General features: G+C 41.4%; 1 protein-coding gene across 1 annotated transcript in view; it reads right to left on the bottom strand.

Moving 5' to 3' along the window:
- The window catches only part of CNOT10 (CCR4-NOT transcription complex subunit 10), a 37,804-nt gene extending 16,876 nt beyond the window's left edge, over positions 1–20,928 (bottom strand). The window contains exons 1-12 of the mRNA XM_020799481.3: positions 20,699–20,928; positions 19,845–19,939; positions 17,512–17,673; positions 15,999–16,149; positions 14,811–14,953; positions 14,314–14,400; positions 11,868–11,951; positions 11,108–11,225; positions 9,142–9,291; positions 7,726–7,928; positions 6,725–6,846; positions 5,095–5,268 (exon numbers count right to left, since the gene is read on the bottom strand). Of these exons, the coding sequence (XP_020655140.3) occupies positions 5,095–5,268; positions 6,725–6,846; positions 7,726–7,928; positions 9,142–9,291; positions 11,108–11,225; positions 11,868–11,951; positions 14,314–14,400; positions 14,811–14,953; positions 15,999–16,149; positions 17,512–17,673; positions 19,845–19,939; positions 20,699–20,720 (1,511 nt within the window). The 5' untranslated portion in view covers positions 20,721–20,928. The remainder of the gene's footprint in view (positions 1–5,094; positions 5,269–6,724; positions 6,847–7,725; positions 7,929–9,141; positions 9,292–11,107; positions 11,226–11,867; positions 11,952–14,313; positions 14,401–14,810; positions 14,954–15,998; positions 16,150–17,511; positions 17,674–19,844; positions 19,940–20,698) is intronic.
- Between the last annotated feature and the right edge of the window lie 210 nt (positions 20,929–21,138).

The following is a 21,138-nucleotide window of genomic DNA, read 5'->3' as shown; positions in this document are numbered from 1 at the left end:
CTAGGCTGAAGAGGCTGAAATTGACCAATTCTATGAAGATTTACAACACCTTCTAAAACTCACACCAAAGAAATATGTTCTTCTCATTATAGGGGACTGCAATGCTAAAGCAGGGAGTCAAGCGATAAAAGGAACAGCAGGTAAGTTTGGCCTTGGAGTTCAAAACAAAAGCAGGGCAAAGGCTAATAGAGTTTTGGCAAGAGAACAAGCTGGTCATCACAAACACTCTTTTCCAACAACACAAGAGGCAACTCTACACATGGACATCACCAGATGGGCAATACCAAAATCAGATTCATTATGTTCTCTGCAGCCAAAGATGGAGAAGCTCTATACAGTCAGCAAAAAGAAGACGTGGAGCTGATTGTGGCTCTGATCATCTGCTTCTCATAGCAAAATTCAAGCTTAAACTGAAGAAAGTAGGACAAAACACTGGGATAGTCAGGTATAAAATCCCTTATGAATATGCAGTGGAATTAAAGAACAGGTTTAAGGAACTAGATTTGGTGGACAGAGGGCCTGAAGAACTATGGATGGATGCTCGTAACATTGGCAACGAAAAAAAATCAAAGAAAAGGAAAGGCAAGAAAGCAAAGTGGCTGTCCAACGAGGCTTTCCAAATAGCAGAGAAGAGAAAGGAAAGTTACAGAAAATTGAATGCAGACTTCCAGAAGAATTATACCAGAAAGATTTGGATGTCCCAGACAACCAGTGTGAGTGTGGTTGCTGACCTTGAGCCAGACATCCTGAAGAGTGAAGTCAAGTGGGCCTTAGAAAGCATGGCTAACAACAATGCCAGCGGAGGTGATGGCATTCCAGTTGAAGTATTTAAAATCTTAAAAGATAACGCTGTTAAGGTGCTACACTCAATATGCCAGCAAGTTTGGAAAACTCAGCAATGGCCAGAGGATTGGAAAAAATCAGTCTACATCCCAATCCCAAAGATGGGAAGTGCCAAAGAATGCTCCAACTACCGTACAATTGTACTCCTTTCACACACTAGCAAGGTTATGCTCAAAATCCTCCAAGGCAGGCTTCAGCAGTATGTGGACTGAGAACTCCCAGAAGTACAAGCTGGATTTTGAAGGGGCAGAGGAATTAGAGACCAAATTGCTAACATGCGCTGGATTATAAAGCCAGAGAGTTCCAGAAAAACATCAACCTCTGCTTCATTGACTACACAAAAGCCTTTGACTGTGTGGACCACAGCAAACTATGGCAAGTTCTTGAAGAAATGGGAGTGCCTGACCACCTTATCTCTCTCCTGAGAAACCTATATGTGGGACAGGAAGCAACATTGAGAACTGGATATGGAACAACTGACTGGTTCAAAATTGGGAAAGGAGTACGACAGGGCTGTATATTGTCTCCCCGGTTGTTTAACTCATATGCAGAATACATCATGCGAAAGGCAGGACCAGATGAATCCCAAGCCGGAATTAAGATTGCCGGAAGAAATATCAACAACCTACAATATGCAGATGACACCATTCTGATGGCAGAAAGTGAGGAGGAATTAAAGAACCTCTTAATGAGGGCGAAAGAGAAGCGCACAAAAAAATGGTCTGAAGCTCAACATCAAAAAAACTAAGATCATGGCCACTGGTCCCATCACCTCCTGGCAAATATAAGGAGAAGATAGGGAGGCAGTGACAGATTTTACTTTCTTGGGCTCCATGATCACTGCAGATGATGACAGCAGCCACAAAAAAGACGCCTGCTTTTTTGGAAGGACAGCGATGACAAACCTAGACAGCATCTTAAAAAGCAGAGACATCACCTTGGCAACAAAGGTCCGCATAGTCAAAGCTATGGTTTTTCCAGTAGCGATGTATAGAGGCGAGAGCTGGACCATAAAGGCTGACCGCCGAAGAATTGATGCTTTTGAATTATGTGCTGGAGGAGACTTTTGGGAGTCCCCTGGACTGCAAAGAGAACAAACCTATCTATTTTGAAGGAAATGAACCCTGAATGCTCACTGGAAGGACAGATCCTGAAGCTGAGGCTCCAATACTTTGGCCATCTCATGAGAAGACTCCCTGGAAAAGACCTTGATGTTGGGAAAGTGTGAGGGCAAGAAGAGAAGAGGATGACAGAGGACAAGATGGTTGGACAGTGTCATCAAAGCTACCAACATGGATTTGATCAAATTCCGGGAGGCAGTGGAAGACAGGAGGGCCTGGCATGCTCTGGTCCATGGGGTTACAAAGAGCTGGACAAGACTTAACAACTAAACAACAAGGCATATGAAGGATCATCATACCACTTGAAATTTCTAACCTCTTATAACACTAAAAAACCTTCCTATGATCACACTGTCCTCTACATATGCTTTATAGAAACAACTGTCAACTTATGTGGCATGCATTGGTAAGCAAGAAAAGAATTCAAAACTAGGGGCCTAGATATTATTAGTAACTGTCAGTTTCTTCACTGTCCAGCTTTCACACCCATACATAGTAATCAGGAATGTACTGGATGATCACGGCCTTGGTCTCTAGTGACACATTCTTATACCCAATGATATTTTCTAATTCCTTCATTGCTGCTCTTCACCTGATTTTTTGGTCACAGTCTCCATTTAGATTGATGAGTGACTCAAAGTATAATTTTTTTTTCAATATTTCAGTTTCTTAATTGTCAACAATAAAGTTGTGTAATTTTTCTCTAGTCATGATTTTTGTCTTCTTCAGGTTCAACTACAATCCTGCTTTGGCACTTTCTCCTTTCACTTTCACTAAAAGTTCTTTCAAATCATTGCTACTTTTCACCCCTCCTTCATCTGAATCTACCCAAGCGTTCTGTAGAATATATTCTGTGTACACACTGAACAGGTAAGTAAATAAAATGCAACCTTGTCTGACACCTTTGCCTAGAGGAAACCATTCTGTCTCTCCATATTATTTTCTAATGGTAGCTTCTTGTCTACACTGCAGGTTATACAACAGGATGATCAAATACTGAGGCACACCCATTTCTTTTAAAACAATCCAGTTTCTGATAATCCACATGAAGGGTTTGCTTTAGCTTATAAAGCATAGACTGATCATCTTCTGGAATTTTTTAGTGTGCTCCAGCAGCGAACAGATATTTTCAATATGATCTCAAGTGCATTTTCATTTTTGGAATCCAGCTTAAACATCAACATTTCTTGTTCCATATAAGGTAAAAGACTTTGTTGCAACTCCTTGCTTGCATGGGAAATTAGTGCAATGATTTTATAGTACTGCACTCCTTGGCATCTCCTTTTTGGGGACTGAGATGTATATTGATTGTTTCCCGTTTGTGGGCCACTGTTTTGTTCTCTGCATTTATTGGAATATTCTTGTTAGGATTTTAACAAATTCAGTCTCTGTGGCTTGAAACAGTTCTACAGTGGTGCCCCGCATAGCAGCGATAATCCGTGCAGCAAAAATCGTCGCTATACGGATTCGTCGCTGTGGGAAATTAAAAAGCCCATAGGAATGCATTGAAACCCCTTCAATGCGTTCCTATGGGCTTAAAACTTACCTTTTAAGTGAAAATCCTCCATACGGCGGCCATTTTAGCTGCCCGGTATGCGAGCAATCCGTCCCTGTTTTACCCGGCGGCCATTTTGGAACCGCTGATCAGCTGGGGAAAAAACATCGCTATGCAAAAATCAGTAAGCAAAACAGCTTACCGATCGTCGCAAAGCGATTTCCCCCCATAGGAAACATCGTTATGCGATCGCAAAAACATCGTCACTAAGCAGATTCATCATTAAACGGGGTGCCCGTTATGCGAGGCACCACTGTATCAGTATCCCATCTACCCCTGGTGACTTATTTCTTCCCATTGCTTTCAGAGTGGCTTTTACTTCATTTTCTAGAACTGCAAATTCTTTATCATAGGATTCCTCTTCAAAGGAATGTCATCCTTTTATCTGTTCTGTACAAGTCTTCAGTATTCTGTTTCTACCCTCTCTTTAGTTTTTCCTGGTCAGATAGTGTGCTTCTCCCTGACAGTCTTTCAGCCTGGGCTTAAATTGCCCTTTGATTTTTTGGATCTTCTGGAAGAGATTATTTATTTAAAATACTTATATGTCATTATCTTAAATAATCCAAGGCAGTTTACAGTATTAAAAGAAATAAAGTTAAAAGCTGAAATAATAAATTATTACAATATTTAAAAAGAGATCTCTTGTTTTTCCTCTTTCGTTGTTCTTTTTTCCCCTCTCTCTTCACTGGCTATTATAATAGCTGGCCTTTCTCTCTCTCCCTGACCTCTGGCACTAGGCCTTCTTGCACCACATTACTCCTGTCACCTGCATGCTCCTATTTCTCATAGGGATCAAATAAAACCTTCCTGGTAAAATCTTCATAGTGGAGTGGTTAACTGCAGTACTATAGTCAAGCTTTTGGTCATGACCTGCGTTTGATCCTGATTGATTCAGCTGGCCAGCTCAAGACTGACTGAGCCTTCCTTCCTCACAATATCAGTCAAATGATTACCTAGCTCACTTGAAGGGGCAAGTTGTTGTTTGCAAAATTATGTTGTAAACTAGCTGGAGAGTGTTCTAGCACTATGGGATGGTATATAAGTCGAAACTAACAACAAAGACAGAAAGTTCAGCCCCAAGTATCTAAAGCTGCTACTGATCAGACCTTCAATGTCATGAATCCCTGACTAATTCATGTCTATGATTTACACAAATGTTCCTCATACTATGTTGGTTCAGTAAAAATCTTCATTCCAATAGTACAGCCAATATGTGTATGTGCTTTGTGTAAGTGGTACTATGTCCAAGGTAACTGCTAGGTTACTGTGAGATACCTATTAGCCGAAACAGCTACAACTTTTAAACTTAGTATATTTAGTTTAGAAGAGAGGGATGTTAAGAGGTATAAGTGAATGTCTTCAAATAGTGATACAATTACAGTTCCTTACTTCAAAAGCTTTTATACATGCTGGATTTTGTTTATATACAATACATTTGTTTAAATCGCTTCTCATTACTCCCAACCTTCCCGTTGTTCAGCTCCCACAGCACAGCTAGGAGCCATGGAATCCCTGCCCTTACATGACAAGGAGCAAAAGGTAAGTGAAAGAAATGACCAACATTTGCCATTTTACCTGCAAGCTTCACTGTTCTCACTGCTGTCATTCCCTCCCAACTGGTTCCCAGCCTTTGATCCATTTTCCTGCTTTGGCTCCTGTTGGTCTTCAGGAAGCAGCAGCAAGGCATTTCTTAGACAAATTGCTGCAAATTCCATACTAGCTACCGGAATAGCTGAAGACTGACCATCACTTGAGAAAGAATAAACAAAGTATTAATACTCAGTGGTTGAAATCCAGCAGTAAATCACAACTGGAGTAATCCCACTGAACAATGGAATTTATGGAGGAGTAGTCACAAAATCCCCAATTCAATGGCCCTGCTCCAGTAATTACTTACTGGATTTTAGTCTTTGTGTTATATTATGTTGTTATGTCCTATCAAGTCAAAACTGACTTATAGTGACCCTAATAGGGTTTTCAAGGTAAGTGAGGAATTTAAGGAATGATTTTACTAGTTCCATTCCTCAGTGAGCTTCCATCACAAAACTGAGGAATCATATCCAGGTCTCCTAAGTCCTTGTCTATTACTCTATACACTACACCACACTGGCTACCCTACATTTCACTACATTAGTATATAGAAACCAGAATTTTCTGGCACCACTGGTGGAATGCATTCACACTCCACTTGTGGCAGACGCAGATGCAAGAAGCTGCAGATGAGAAAAATAATTTTCCATATTGTGTGTTGTGTGTGTGTCTTGTGTGTGGGGTGTCTCAACATTCTGGGGAATTGCTTTTTAAGGAAATGAATGAAATAAGTAGAGCTTTTATCAATATTTGAAAAGAATGCAATCAGACAACTGAAGAATTTATCTCTAACTTGTTAACAGTAACAAGACTACCTTGAGAAACTGGAAAATAAGATATAATTTCCAGTTAAATTACTGGTGTAGGAAAGTTTGGGATATAGCTATTAATGATAAGTTAACATGTAACATTAAATTTAAGAATGGGGTGCTAAGTAAGGATAAATTTACAGATTTACAGGGAGAATATATTGACTTTGTACTAAAACAGAGGAAGGGAGAAACTCCCTCATATGAGTCATTACGATTCTGAAAGGGGAATAGGGATCCATGGAAGTGAATAGTTGCAACTCCCAACTGGTACCGATGGGGGGGGGGAAGCACAATATTTAGTAGATGTTTGTTAAATGTTTATATAACAAAATTGCTGAATAGCTTGGTGGTATAGATATCTGGCTGCAGAGTCAGTGGTTTGGAGTTTGATTCCTCACTGTGCCTGCTTGACTGGGGCTGGATTTGATGATCCAAAGATACCCTTTCAGCTCTGCAGATCAAAGACTATTATTACTATTATAAAACTATAACAACCTCCTAGATTTCAAGTTCAGAATCCAACTTAATGGCCCAAAGCCAAATACTAAGTGCAAGTAAGAGGGACAAAACATTGATATACATGCAATATTTTAAAAGCCCTCTGCTGGAAAAACAAAGTATCTTTTCTCATTCACAAAACACTGCAGCAGAAAACATAGTTATTTTCTCTAAATCAACAGTCTCCCTGCCCAATTAAAAAAACAGCAATAAATCAAAATAATTTAGAACATTTTTTAAACATTTTCAGCCTGCTGACTCCTTTTTCTGATAATACCAATAGAAAATTATACAAAAGGACTTACTTATATACAGTGTTCTGCACAGACTGTGATGCCAATACTATTTTACGATGATAGCCTTGGCCAACAATGGACTGTACAATGCCCTTTTTACTTGGAAGGCCCTTTGTTTCTTGTTCTGAACTCTAGAATGACAAATTAAGGCATTACCAAGAGGCATTTCTTCTTTGGTTCTGTTTTAACCCAACCCTAAATTATAGTTTACTGTTGTAATGCAGCAAGCCTTGAATTTATGTTTCCTTCGCATTCTGTTATATGGCCATAAGGAGGGGATAAGAAACTTTATTTATTTATTTTATTTATTTATTGGACTTATATACCGCCCCATAGCGCTACAAGCACTTTCACTTCTACTAATCAGAATTCTTTGTTCAATTACCTCACCCCACCACTGAAGCAAACAGGCCACTCTGAATAAACAATCCTTTGAACAAGCCAGCATCAAACACTGCTTTGTGATATGGCTTCCCTAAGTACAGTACCCCCTTTTAAGACACAATGAGAAACTTCCTATTGTAAAAGTGTGAAAATACTTCAGATTTTCTCTTCGTGGCCAGATTAGGAAGAGGACAGGGTGTGAGCCGTCACTACTGCTCCTGCATGTAACTTTAAACCACAACCTATGATTGTGTTCAAACCAAACCTAAACTCTATCATGTATATCTCACAGAACCTCTGCCAAATACTAGAAACTGAAAGCTACTGCAGACACTGCAAGCCACCTGGAAAGGCTGGGAGAAGAAAAAGAGAAATAGCAGAACTCTCACTTTGGGACTTTTCAAAAGTAAGAAAAAAGTAGAACAGTATATCAACATATTTTATAATAATTTCCAAATACATTTAAAGGTTCTACCCCTTTCTAAAATTTCGGTCTGCCCATCTAGAAAGCCAAACAGCTGATGATTTTGAGTATGTGACAGATTAAATATATCCAACTTCTAGAACAGCATATTTGATGTGTCTGTAAACTATTCTGAAACAAAGAACACAAAGATTATTCTTACCCCTTTAATAGCAGCAATACAGCACTCGGCTATTCTCAACCAGAGGCGAGGATTCGAGTGATAAACTTGGACAGCTTCTATTAGGCATTCAAAAGCAGCTAGTGGCCTCCCAATGTGCAGAAGCTGAATGCCACAGTTATATAGCAACTCATAACGCTTATTAGTCAATAATGTGCACATTGGTCGTCCTGAGAATTTTTTACCTGTGAAAAAGAACCTAACAACATTAATTGTGCAGTCATAAAAGGACAAGGCAGAAGGACCAGCACTAGGTTATGTTAGACAAGAAGAGGAGGGGGGAATCCATTTTTAATGCTATTGACTAATGCCATTCTTGCCTGCTGCTACTTGGAATTTTGTAGAAAAGGATCTAGGGTTCACTACAGTGGATGAATTACCTTCCATACTATAAGCACAATGAGCATCAAGTAAGATAGGCATTGCTGAGTAATCCTTCCTCTTTTGATGTATGTTTAATAATGAAGCACAGAACCAGTAACAAAGTTTTAAAGTGTTTCTATTCACTTATTAAAAGGAAAATCTTTGTAGCAGGGAGCAAATTTCCACAACTACTTCTATAAAAATAAAGGTTGTATGTATGTCTGTGTGCTTGACCTTTCTAATCAGAAAAATAGCCCCCATGATCTTCTGCAACTCCTTAGTTCAGCTGTTACACTGTTCATGCAATTATATTATTCACATGATCAATTACTTATCTCATAGGTGGTACTGATGGCTCTAACAAATGTTTGAGATTTTGATGGTACCACAGGTGTTGTAAATTAATTCAGCTAAAATAGGTGGATAGGCTCTATATATGGTCTATTTATTTCACACTGGGCATGTATTTCTTTTTTAAACTTCAGCTTGTGATCAGTTTTTAGTTAAAAAAAATTATCCGAACACTGCTGTATGCAGGATTAACTGAATGTAGGTTCATTGTACAAACAGTGGTTCTTGAGATTCATTTACTAACTTTAGCTACCTAAATATCAGATGCGTTACTCTGAATTTTTAATCTGGAAGAAATCAATATACCCCTTCAAACAATTGCTTTGGAAACAAAGAACAGTGTTTTCTATTCCATACCTTCATTGTAAACTGAGTTGGAAAAAGCTATTTAAAAAATCTGCATATTCACTACTAGAGATAGGCACATGCCACTGGTTTGGCAGTTCATATCAGTTTGTCTTTTGGATGAACAGGTGTCTGTGCAGCCTCCTCTAGTGGACTCCGACTGAAAGGCAGCGCCCGGAGGCAGGACTGGGAACTGCCAAACATCTGTTTGTCCAAAGAACAAACCAGCACAAACAGGTGTGACCATCTCTATTCAATACCTAACAGACATTGATGTATCTTAAAAACTGTGGGCCATAAATCTGCTCTGATAGTACATTTGTTATTAGTCCACCTCACCTGGATCTGTGCCACCTGTTCCAAGCTGTGCACAGGCATTGTCATTTTCCTGCAAGGCCTTTTTAAAATAGAAAATTCCTAAATTGTGTTTCCCCATGGCAAAATGGATACATCCAAGATTATTCCAGAACATGCACCGTAAGCATTCACCTAAAGAAAAAAAATCAAAGAGAGAAATGAAATTAGTCCTTGAAAGGGAAAGGGGCTGTAACATTTCAGGAGTTACTCTAGCTATTTCCATTTTTAATAGCTATCCCACTCATCAATGACAATTTGGCTCTTTTAATTCAATTAATTCGACTGGTAGCATAACAGCCAAAGTTAAAGCCTAACTTCAAAATAGAAATCCAGAAGTATTTTTGCTAAAAACACTATCAGAAGAATGTCTGTAGTATTTAATAACTTCTTCACAATTTTTCTTTATGGTGAAGAAGTAGCAAATAACAATTTCAAAGTCATGGAGTTTTACAGCATTTATGAAATCTCTCCCCTTGATTAAGTGCAAACATCTCCCATTGGCTGGTCAATAATCTTCAACTGAAACTTTCTGTCCATTTTCAGATCTCTGTTTTCAGCCCCAAATTAAGATTACATAGGTTCATAAACTAAAAACAAAAACTCAATTGCCTTTACAGACTACAGTCGTGCCTCAACTTATGACCATCCCGACATACGACCATTTCGAGTTGCGACCAGCTCCGGATGCAAAATTTTGCTTCAACTTGCGGCTGGAGCTTCAAGTTGCGATCAAAAGAGGCAGGGAAAAAAGGCAGGGAATTCAAATTAGATTGCTAACCGTTGGTCGGCAAAGAGCTTCTTTGTAGCTCTTTCGCCCCCAAAAAAGGAGGCGGCTTGGGACTGCCTGGTGCTGCTTTCTAGAGTACATTCACTTTGTTTTGCAGCGTGGGTTTGGGTTGGGGGGGGTTATGTTTCTGTGCTGTGTGTGTGTCTTTTCCAGCCCCATCGTGTTCCGATGGGGCTGACTGTGGGGTGTGTGGGGTTTTTTTGCTTCGTTTTTCAGCCCCATCACAATGTATTGTTTGCTTTGTTTTTCAGCCCCATTGTGTTCCGATGGCGCTGGCTGTGGGGGTTTTGGAGGGGGGTTGGTGATTTTTTTTCTGCTGGAACGGATTAATCCCATTCCAGTGCATTCCTATGGAAAATGGTGCTTTGACATACAACCATTTCGAGTTACGTCCATCTTCTGGAACGGATCATGGTCGTAAGTCAAGGCACCACTGTATTTGACAGTGTGCAGTGCATTTTGGACCATTCAGTTTCTCACACACCAACATGACTATATCTACAAAGAATACAGTGGTGACCTGCATGACGATGATAATTTGCTCCCCTGAAATCGCTGTACAGCGAAATCATTGTCTTGTGGGGAAAAATCCCCATTGGAATGCACTGAAAACTGGTTAATGCGTTCCAATGGGGAAAATACCTGATTGTCTTGCGAAGATCCTCCATAGGGCAGCCATTTTGCGTTCGCTGTCTTCCAAAGCATGGGTCCAGAAAACAGCGGGAAGCCATTTTGCGAGCCAACGATCAGCTGTAAAGATCGTCATCTTGCGAATAAATGGTCCTTGAAGCACAGACCAAATCATCGTGAAGCGAAAATCACCCATTGAAAATATCGTTTTGCGATCGCTATAGCAATCGCAAAGAAGTCATCAAGTGATTTCGTCATTTAGCGGGGTAAGCGTCTAGCGGGCACCACTGTATGCCAATTTTAAAACCACCCAACTTCAGTGCTCATTATTCTATCCTGTAAGTCTACATATTTTTATCCTCTCAACAAAACAAAAACAAAAAATACTGTGGCACCTTTACGATTAACAAATTTATTTTAGTGTTAGCCTCTCTGAAATCTGTCTGCTCAAAATATTTTAAACTAATTCAAGAAAAGGAACTAGAGTGTCAAATGAAGTACTGTTTTACCAAACATATAAATTCATTTTACCTGTCTTCATAAATCCTGGATGTTCAGCAATGTTTGAACTGTTTAACAGCTTTACTGCCTTCCGATAGTTGCCTCTTAAGTACTCAAAGTTGCTTTTCAGAAAGAGTGAAGGTGCGGACTGTGGAAAGCACAGAAACTGAAGTTAATGATACCTTGAAGCAGACAGCTGGCGTGCAAATACACTGGAGAATGTAGGGCATGAAGCAACATATTATGATCCACATCGGTGCCTTGAAGGATTGTTGAGGTGGGTCATAATGTAGGTGAATGTGTATATAGAAATATCAAAAAAATATATACATCCTTGTTTTTGAAAGGTATCAGATCTATAGGGAAGAAGCTGAGTAGGAAGTAACAGTAATGCTAGGAAGGGAAAATATTCCAAGGACTAGTACTTTTTAAGGATGTGTTTTGAAGAGGGATGTTGGTACTGTTTTTATTGCCCAGCTAAAATTCTGGAAGAAACATTATGGTCCCCAAAAGTCTGCAAAGCTAAACAGTTAATGAAGCCATCATGAGAGTTAGTTTAGATATTTTAAATTATCAAACTCTATAGCACCCTTATAGAGTAAATGAGTATAAATAATGGCATAACAATTCAGAATCGGGGAACTGAGGACAGCAAATATTAATTTGTCTCAAATCCCAAAATGAGATAATACTATTATATCGTGGTCAAATTATGTTGTGATAAAATGAGAAATTTAGAGTTCAGAAGTACAACTCTGTGTCACTAACAACCAAAATCTACCATACTTACATTTCCAGCTGTATTCATAACTGACTTGATCTCTCTCTTGCATGCTTTTAAAGACTTCTTTTGAATATAGGCTCGCACCTTATACTGTTAAAAGCAAGTATGTAATTTTATCAAAAGAACACTATGACAACTATTTAGAAGTTACACTAAATAGGGATCCAAAATATTGTGACATACATGAATAATACAACTTACTGATTGACGTTTGAAAGATGAAGACATTCTGAATGAAATAAAGCTAAAGTAAAACAGTTTCAGATTTCAAGGATTGCATCCTAAACAATGTTGGTAATTAAATACAGTGGTGCCTCGCCTAACGAGTGCCCCAGTTAACAACGAATCCGCATACTGATGTGGATTCTGCGATCGCTTTTGGGGGAAAATGCCGGTGGTGGCCTTGGAAGGACCCTTCCGAAGGGTCCTTCCGAAGCCACCGCCTGCATTCCCCTTCGAAGGGGGCATTTCCCCCCAGCTCAGCGGGAGCCCCGCCGCTCAGCAGGTGGGGGGAAATGTCGGCGGTGGGCGGCAGCCTCGGAAGGACCCCGAAGCCACCGCCGACCACCGACATTTGCCTTCCGAGCTCTCAAAGGGCTCCCCTCCAACATTGGAGAAAGCCCTTTGAGAGCTCGGAAGGCTCTCAGCGGCGGCGGGGGCAGGGAAGGGTGGATCCGGACGGCTTCCAGGCAAAGCACTGGAAGCCTTCCGGACCCCCCTACCCTGCCGCTGCCCCGCGCCGCCTATCCCAGCCATGCTCGGACTCCCAGGAGTCCGAGCATGGCTGGGATAGGCGTCGCGGGGTGGCTCCCAGCGGCAGGGGCAGGGTAGGGGGGTCCGGAAGGCTTCCAGGCAAAGCACTGGAAGCTGTCCAGACCCCCCCACCCTGCCGCCGCCGCTTGGAGCCGCCCCACGCCCGGTTTCCCAGCCATGCTCGGACTCCTGGGAGTCCGAGCATGGCTGGGATAGGCGGGCGCGGGGCGGCTCCCGGTGGCGGAGGCAGGGTGGGGGGGTCCGGATGCCTTCCAGGCGAAGTACTGGAAGGCATCCAGACCCCACACACAACCGCCACCACCACCGCTTTGAGCCGCTGGCCGACAGGCCCTTCGGAGCGGCCGCAGGGGAAGGGTTCCCCCGCTGTTGTTCCGAAGTGCTCCGGCCGGCCGGCGCTTCGGAACAGCGGCGGGGGAGCCTTCCCCCGCAGCCGTTCCGAAGCGCTGGCTGCCATTTTCTCGGCGGGCCTTTTGGAGTGGCCGTAGGGGAAGGGTTCCCCCGCCGTCGTTCCGAAGCGCCCCAGCCGGCCAGCTGTGTGAAAATGGGGGCTTTTCCTCCCAAAGGCCCCATTTTCACACAGCTGATTGGCAGTTCCAAAATGGCCGCCCGCGCTACCCTCGCTTACCGAGGCGGCGAAAATGGCGGCCCTATGGAGGAAACCTCGCATAGCGGTGAGTTTTCACCCCATAGAAATGCATTAAACAAAGTTTAATGCGTTTCTATGGGATTTTCCCTCCCGCATTGCGATGTTTCCGTATAGCAATGAATAATCCGGAACGGATTAATGTCGCTATGCGGGGTACCACTGTACACATTAAGAAGAGAGAGAGAGACCTGAGAAGTTAGCCCATTTTTCACAGTCCCTTTTCTTCAAATGCATAAGTACAAAGCAAAAACATTTATAAAAGTTATTGACAAGCCTCGTGGCACAGTGGTTAAACTGTGCTCACAACCCGGGGTTCAATCCCAGGTAGCTGGCTCAAGGTTGACTCAGCCTTCTATCCTTCCGAGGTCGGTAAAATGAGTACCCAGCTCACTGGGGGGGGGGCATGTGTAGCCTGCATAATTAACTTGTAAATCACCCAGAGAGTGCTTGAAGCCCTATGGGGTGGTATATAAGCAGCACACTTTGCTTTATTGTGCTTATGAAATACACATTAAAATGTCTGTTAAATCAGTGGTCCCCAACCTTGGGCCTCCAGATGTTCTTGGACTACAATTCCCAGAAACCTTCACCACCACCTCTGCTGGCCAGGATTTCTGGGAGTTGAAGTCCAAGAACATCTGGAGGCCCAAGGTTGGGGACCACTGTGTTAAATAACAGGCTGGTAAACGGTACATAGTTGCTACTTTTCGATTGTGAAATCATGTAGAGAAACACTGTTCTAAATTAAGCTAAGGGTGAAAAAAGTTAAGCAAATAGTATCTATTTTCTAAATCATAGCAGCTGAAAATGGCACAACCATAATCACCAGAACACTGACTAGCTGCTACAGCTTCAGTCAACAAACAGCCCAACCTAGTCTAATCCAAGGGTATACACAAAGCAGAATAATTAAATGTGTACACATCAGAAAAAGGCCTGGATGACCTGTAAAATCAATGTAGTGTCTTTTAAAGTGATATATTAAATATACTCACGAGGAAGAGAAAAAAAGAATCCCAAATTTAATCTCACCTGATGTATTTTAGACTTGGCAGTTTCTGTTAGGGTTCCACTTTCAGCTTTGTGATTAGAAGCATCCTTACTGGCATTATTACCTGACTGATCACAAATTGAGGTAGAAGGATTATCAGTTTTTGAAACCAATGAGCATTTGTTATACAAAACATATAGAGTGCAACTCATGGAACATCTCATGAGGCAGCATCCTCTTCTTTAATCATATTGTATAGCCACAAGAACAATTACCAGCAAACAAGTGACAGAAAAGAACATGAAATGGGCATCTGTGACCCTGAAAAAAACAGTTCTGCCTGTTAACTCAGATGCTAAGAGGCCACAAGAAAGCAGGCAATTTGTCTATGAGATGCAAATTATTCCTTAGCCAGGAAAAATCAATACCTTTGCTTATGTGACCACTTCCAATTTGAGCTACATCAAATTCCATGGTTATTTCACATGGCTATTAAATGGAAAGCTGCATGAAATTTGCCACATTCTCATCGACTCACCTCATTCTTTCCATTTTTGTTGTTGCCACCTTGTGAAATCATTTTTTCCAATACAGCAAGTAAATGTAAAGCCTTCTCAGCTTGGCAGGTCAGAAGATATAAGTCCACCAGCAGAAAGCACACTGCCTGGGCAAACTTTTCCTCTAGAAAATAAAACAGCAAACATTTAATATTGCCTTACATGGTTGAATATAGGGGATATGACAGAGGATGACAAATTGTCATAGACATACCGTATTTGCCGGCTTGTAAGATGACTTTTTTGGCCCAAAGAAAATGCCTCTAAGTGGGGGGGGGGGTCATCTTATATGCCAGGTGCACTTCAGTTGGGCCAGGAAGGAGCCACTGCTGCCGCCGTTGAATGAGTGACGTGGGGCTGCGCCAGCCGGGGAGGAAGGCAGCCAGGCAGGGAGGTGGGCAGTCCAGACGGAGGGAGGGAAGCAGAGCCAGCCATGCCTGAGCAGCCAAAGCCTGCCACCGGGCTGCCCACCGCCCTGCGCGCTGAGCCCGCCACCAAAGAGCCGCTTCCCCTTCTCCTCGCCCTCCTCACTGCTGAGCCAGCTGCCCGCTCGCCAGCCCCCAGAGAGCTGCTTCCCCTCCTCCTCCTCTGCTGCCGCCCCCCGCCCGCTTCCCCTCCTCCTCGCTGGCCATGAACTTCCAGGGTGGGCCCCGGGCAGCTGCCGCCAGCGCCGCAGCAGAGCCATCCACTCTATATTTTGAGTGGAAATCTTGGGGGGTTGTCTTATATGCCCAGTCGTCTTGTACGCCGGCAAATACGGTATATCATTTTATTTTGGGAAGATTTTTTTTATCTTTTCAAGGATTCAAACCGAACATAGTATTCCTGAATGGCATTAAATGCCAGAGAAAACCACTCACACACTAGATTTTACAAACTTCTGAATTTCTGCATATAAAAAGGACCTGACACAGACAACTATGGATACAACTCCCGGCTGCCTTTATGCTTATAGCACCTTTAGATGTCTCTGAGAAACATCGGCTCAGTTCTACTTTCATCATTAAACTATTTTCTTCTCTGTATACATATTTAAACTGAGCAAACAATCCTAACTGAAATACACAAGCTAATTCCAATTATAATATATACAAATAACTATGAAATTGCTGCGTGAAATCTATCTAGAAATATAAAAAGGAGAAAGAACAGCTTTTTGCTACCCTTACCAAAAGGTTCAATGAATTGGTAAAGCTTCTCTCCAATTACTATTGCTTCTGTGTACTGCCGCAAATGATACAAAATAACAGCCTGATTGTAATAAAGCATGCTATTTTCAACGTCATCTAAGCCATCCATTTCTTCAACAGCTGAATGAACCTGGAAAATATTAAAGAGAGATCAAACACAAACTTTCTGATTGATTTTTATAATGACAATTACAAATGAAATCACATTGGCCTATGATGAAGACTGGCCCACACAAATTCCTAACTACTTATTACTAAGATTTCCCAAAGCATTCCAGAATGTGCTAATACAAGCAAATAGTATATCCTTGGTCCTACTCTGGGTTCTCACAATGATAAAACAAAATACAGTGCATGCACATTTCATTGCTGAAATGAATGGCAAAGAGACTCTAATTAAAAGAACAAATTCGCACAATTAGCTTTTCACATGGTTACTGCAATTATGTAACAGTCTGAGCTGCTCTGTTCCCCCTAAATCATATAGCAGAAGATTGTACATGTAACCAAAACCAATCAATGGAGAAGAAAGAGCTTAAATGCACTGCTTTGAAACAACTTTAACCTCTTTTAGCTGGCTGGATAGCTCAATGGTTTAGGTATCTGGCTGCAGAGCCAGAGGTTCGGAGTCTGGTTTCCCACTGCGCCTCCTATGAGTGGAACCAGCCTGTATGAACTTGGACAAGCTGTACAGTCCGAGGGTACCCCCAGAATAAGGGAATGGTAAACCACTTCTGAGTATTCTCTACCTGGAAAACCCTGGAAAAGGATCACCATAAGTCAGAATTGACTTGATGGCAAATGATTATATTATATTGCATTAACCACTTTTACTCTCTGTTAATATATTGTATCAACTGTAATTCAAAGCTGTTATTCCACACTACTCACTGGTGACCACTAGTCTGTCTTTGTTTTCCTTTCTAAAAACTTGAAATAAAGTCAATCACCTTTAAGGGCCAAATAGCACCTAGTTTTGCTAATAACATTTTCATCACATCAAATATGAGGAATCAGAAATCCTCATAGATTTATTGATCTTCTTTCAATTCCATTAAAAATCTGAGCATGCATTTCCAGACATCCAAGATACTGAATGTGTGCTATCTATCACATTTACCTTTAAGACCATTGATTTTGTGGTCCAAAAGTATACAGGGTCACAGCTTTTGATAACTAAAATTATTTTTAATCAAGCTTACTTGGAGTTATTCACCTATCAAGAGAAAAAGAACCTTCCCAGATGTTACAAAGCGAGATCTTTTCCAGTAACTGCTGGAAGTATATACTGAGAAGGCTGGTTTTAAAATTCAAGACATCTATTTACCTTGGCTGCTTTTGTTTTTAAAGAAACATTCTTTAAAATTCCATTCCTTTTTGGAAATTACTGTCTTCATAGGACTGTGGCACTGAGAACATTTACAAGAACTCCAAGTGCAACACAAGAAAAAGCTACAGCACACACATGGATTCAATAAAAACAGTACAGTACCTGGTTTTTCAGCTGGTTAAGTGTTTGTCTCAAGTTATCTGTTGTTGTCTGATTACTTTTACAGAACTCTGCTACTGCAATATTCAAAACTATTTTATAGTCATCTTTGTTTATTTCTTGCAGATAGCTAAGGTGTTGTAGACAAGCATCATAGTTTCCAGCCTGTAAGTCGAAAGTATAGGGAGATACATTTTCAAATTTTAAAAAGTAAAATGCCTAAGCAGTTGTGACTAATCATATACATTTGATTACATTCAAATGCTACACACCCCATTCTAGAATAACACACGTGATCCATTCTTATTCACACTGTTTTGACAAAAACTTTATGTTTGCTCAAACACAGCTTGCCATAAGTCAGCAAACACTGGCCACTCAACTACCTTTGTGGGATATCTTGTTCGAATCAAAAGTTGGTGTTCAGGGTCATTTAAAGATTTGAATATACAGATATACAGTAGGACCCCCTTATCCACAGGATCAGTACCCACTGATTCACTTATCCACTGTCTAAAAATATTAATATTAAAAAAAATAAACCCAGGGACAAAAACATTTTCACACATATTACCAGAACAGCCACTAGAAGGAATCAGAAACCATACTGTAAATACTTGTAGCCAGTTGTGATAATACATGTGAAAATCATTTTTCCTGATTTTCCCCCTTTTACCATGCTGTATATACAGCATTCACTACTATCCACAATTTTCAGTATCTGCAGGAGACAGCTTGGAACCAATCTCCAGTGGATATGGGGGTCCTACTGTACCACGCTTAGACTAATTTCTTTTCTAAAAAAAAAAAACAACAACAGAGAATTTAACATTATTGTACCTGGAAAATGGCAGACAGGAAGGCCAAACAGTATCTTTCCCACATATACATAAACCAGGTGCATTTATTTAAAAGAAAGCCCAGATTCATATCAAATTTCTCAGCAACAGCACATTTCTTAACCAATAGTTCAAATCTGATAATTAAACCAACTTTACTACTTATTACAACATTTTACATCACTAAAGAGGGAATACATTGTGCAATTTCAGATTATTTAATTTTTATTAGTTTAGACGACACCTTGTAATGCCTATTTTATATATATCTGCCTGTAGATGTAGCAGAATATTGGGATCAGTAAGAACTAGACAAAACAGCAATACAACACTCTTATATTTTACTGGACTCAGAGTCAAACTACATACTACAAATAGCCTGCCATGAAATGCTTAAAAAACACAATTGTTCTAGAGTACGGTTCTCCAAACTTTTCAGCATGAGGACAATATATATTTTACATATTTTTGAGCACTGAAGGACATGTACGCACACACATACACATACAGGCTGAAGGGAACAGACCTGAACCTGTGGCATTTTGATGGGAAGGATAAAAAGGCAAGGTGGGCCAGATGTGACCTGCAGGCTGTAGTTTGGAGATCCTTGTTGTAGAGAAGTGATTCAGGCAGACTTTTGTGACCAAGCAATTATACTTGCAAAGCCCAAAACAAATCAAGCTAATTTCCAAAAGTGTTTCTGACTGTAACAGGTCCATTAAACATTTTTAGCAGTAAATTGACTCTTAGTCACAGGCTACCTGTACCATACAGTCTGGCCCCTATATAACAGAATGTTAATAATATCCAATATATTTCTACATATTATTTTATTCAGAGATCTAAAGGAATGTTGTCTTGTCATAAACAAGAAACATACTGGTGTATACTCCTTAATTGCTCCTGGATGCAGCAAGAACAACTAAACAAACCAGAGGTTTAATACCCAGTTAGTTTACTGTACTGTCTGGAGTGAACTGCATCTGTTCTCTGGGTTGGTTCCTCCCAGCAAGCCAAGAATGAACCACACCTTATTTCTCTGGATTGTTTGGAGGGAACAAACCAGAGAAGGGAACTGCTCACCTCCAGATAGTACACTAAATCAACCAGAGAGAAGCACTGAAGTTTGTTCAGCTGCTGTTGCATCACACTGATGATGAGATTTAATAGCCGCTATGTTATTTTAAAGGGAAACATTCAATGTTTTACTGATGACTTTTAAAACAAAATTCTACTACAAACTTTTAAAACCCATTTTAAACTTCAAAAATAATCTCTATCTGCCCCATATTAAAAAATTATTCACCCCAATGCAAATTTGTAAGACACATAACAAATTCATAATAAAAGTCAGGCGTCTGGTGTAATATATTATTATGACATTATCACCTCTGCTACCACAGGAAATAAAGTAGGATACATGCTCTCTTACCACATGTAATTTCTATCTAATGCACTAAAAACAAAAGAAGAGTCACTCATTATCTTAATAATTACCATAAAAGCTTGCAGTGCACTGTTTGACAGCTCTTTTTCTTGATCAGTAATGCCAGAAGAGGTACTTGCTCCTTCGTGTTTCTCTGTTCCCTGATCTGGGTGACAAGCAACATGTTAGAAATAATAGTTAACTCTAATCAGATCTTTAAGCTACTCTAAATACAATATGTCTTGATCTAAGATTCCCATTTTTGTTACCTGATAGCTTGGTTTCATTTCTCGGCTTTTGCTTTATATGGCAAGATGGAAATAAATAATGGAAATAAATGATACCTCCTTGTGTCCCCAGCAGTGGTGAATCTCAAGCCCTCCGGATGATTTAGTAGTGCACAACTCCCACACCATTAGCCAGCGTTTCTATTGTGAAGGCAGTGCTGCCCAAAACCTTTAAGTGGCATCATCGCCACAGTGCTGTCAGATCGGGAATTCTCCTTTGCACCTCAATTATGTTCGTGCTATTTTTCGTCACAACTCTCTCGTGGTGAGGGGAGAAGCTGCAACCTTAGCTTCCTCCTGTGGCTGTCACCTGATTCTCAGGCAGCGAACATCTCCTGCCTCTCTCAGTTTGAAATGGGATGCTCAGTCTTCCGTGGAGGTCTTGGCTCCGCCGCCGCCCCCCCCCCCTCAGAACCGCAAAAGCCCAAACCTAAACACCCCAAAGAACGGGTCCCACCTGCCAAACCCAAGGCGCTCAACCGATATAAATAAAGAGAAACAGGGCGAGGATCTCATTCCGCAGGAGCCAGCAACGGAGTTTGCTTCGCCTCCGCCTCCGGGATAGAAAACCAGTATCTCCTCCCGTCCCTCCACTCCGCGTTGCGAGTGCCTGAGAGACGTCGCCTCTTTGTCCTTACCTCCGCCTTTGTCCGCTGCCATGGCTGCCGTCTGAGGCGAGAGTGGTATCTTGGGGTGTTTTTTTTGTCTGAAGAGGCTTTCGAGTGGTATGGCCTCCGCCACCTCTGCAAAAGCGCCGCCTCAGAAGCCCCCCGGCAGCAGGAGGGAAAAAAGGATAAGGTGGAAAACACACGGACGAACGCCACCCCTCAGCGTCTGACGGGACCAAGCCTTTGCTTCCGGGTTGGGCGGAAGACAAGAGGACTCTCTAGCAATCAGGTTCTCTCTCCTGCTCGCAAGCGGTGACGTCACGCGCATCCCTACGGAGTGGGCGGTGTAAGGATTGGTCAACTTGGCCTAACTAGGCGGTTTTAGGCAAGAGGAGGTGTTGCGAGTCACCTGCCGGTGGGCGGAGTTAGAGGTGGGCAGCCCATAGTCGCTCTGAGACGGGTTTGAGAAG

The sequence above is a fragment of the Pogona vitticeps genome, chromosome 6, assembly GCF_051106095.1.
Source record: "Pogona vitticeps strain Pit_001003342236 chromosome 6, PviZW2.1, whole genome shotgun sequence".
In the NCBI taxonomy this organism is placed as follows: domain Eukaryota; kingdom Metazoa; phylum Chordata; class Lepidosauria; order Squamata; family Agamidae; genus Pogona; species Pogona vitticeps.
This window is presented reverse-complemented; position numbering and strand designations above follow the sequence as displayed.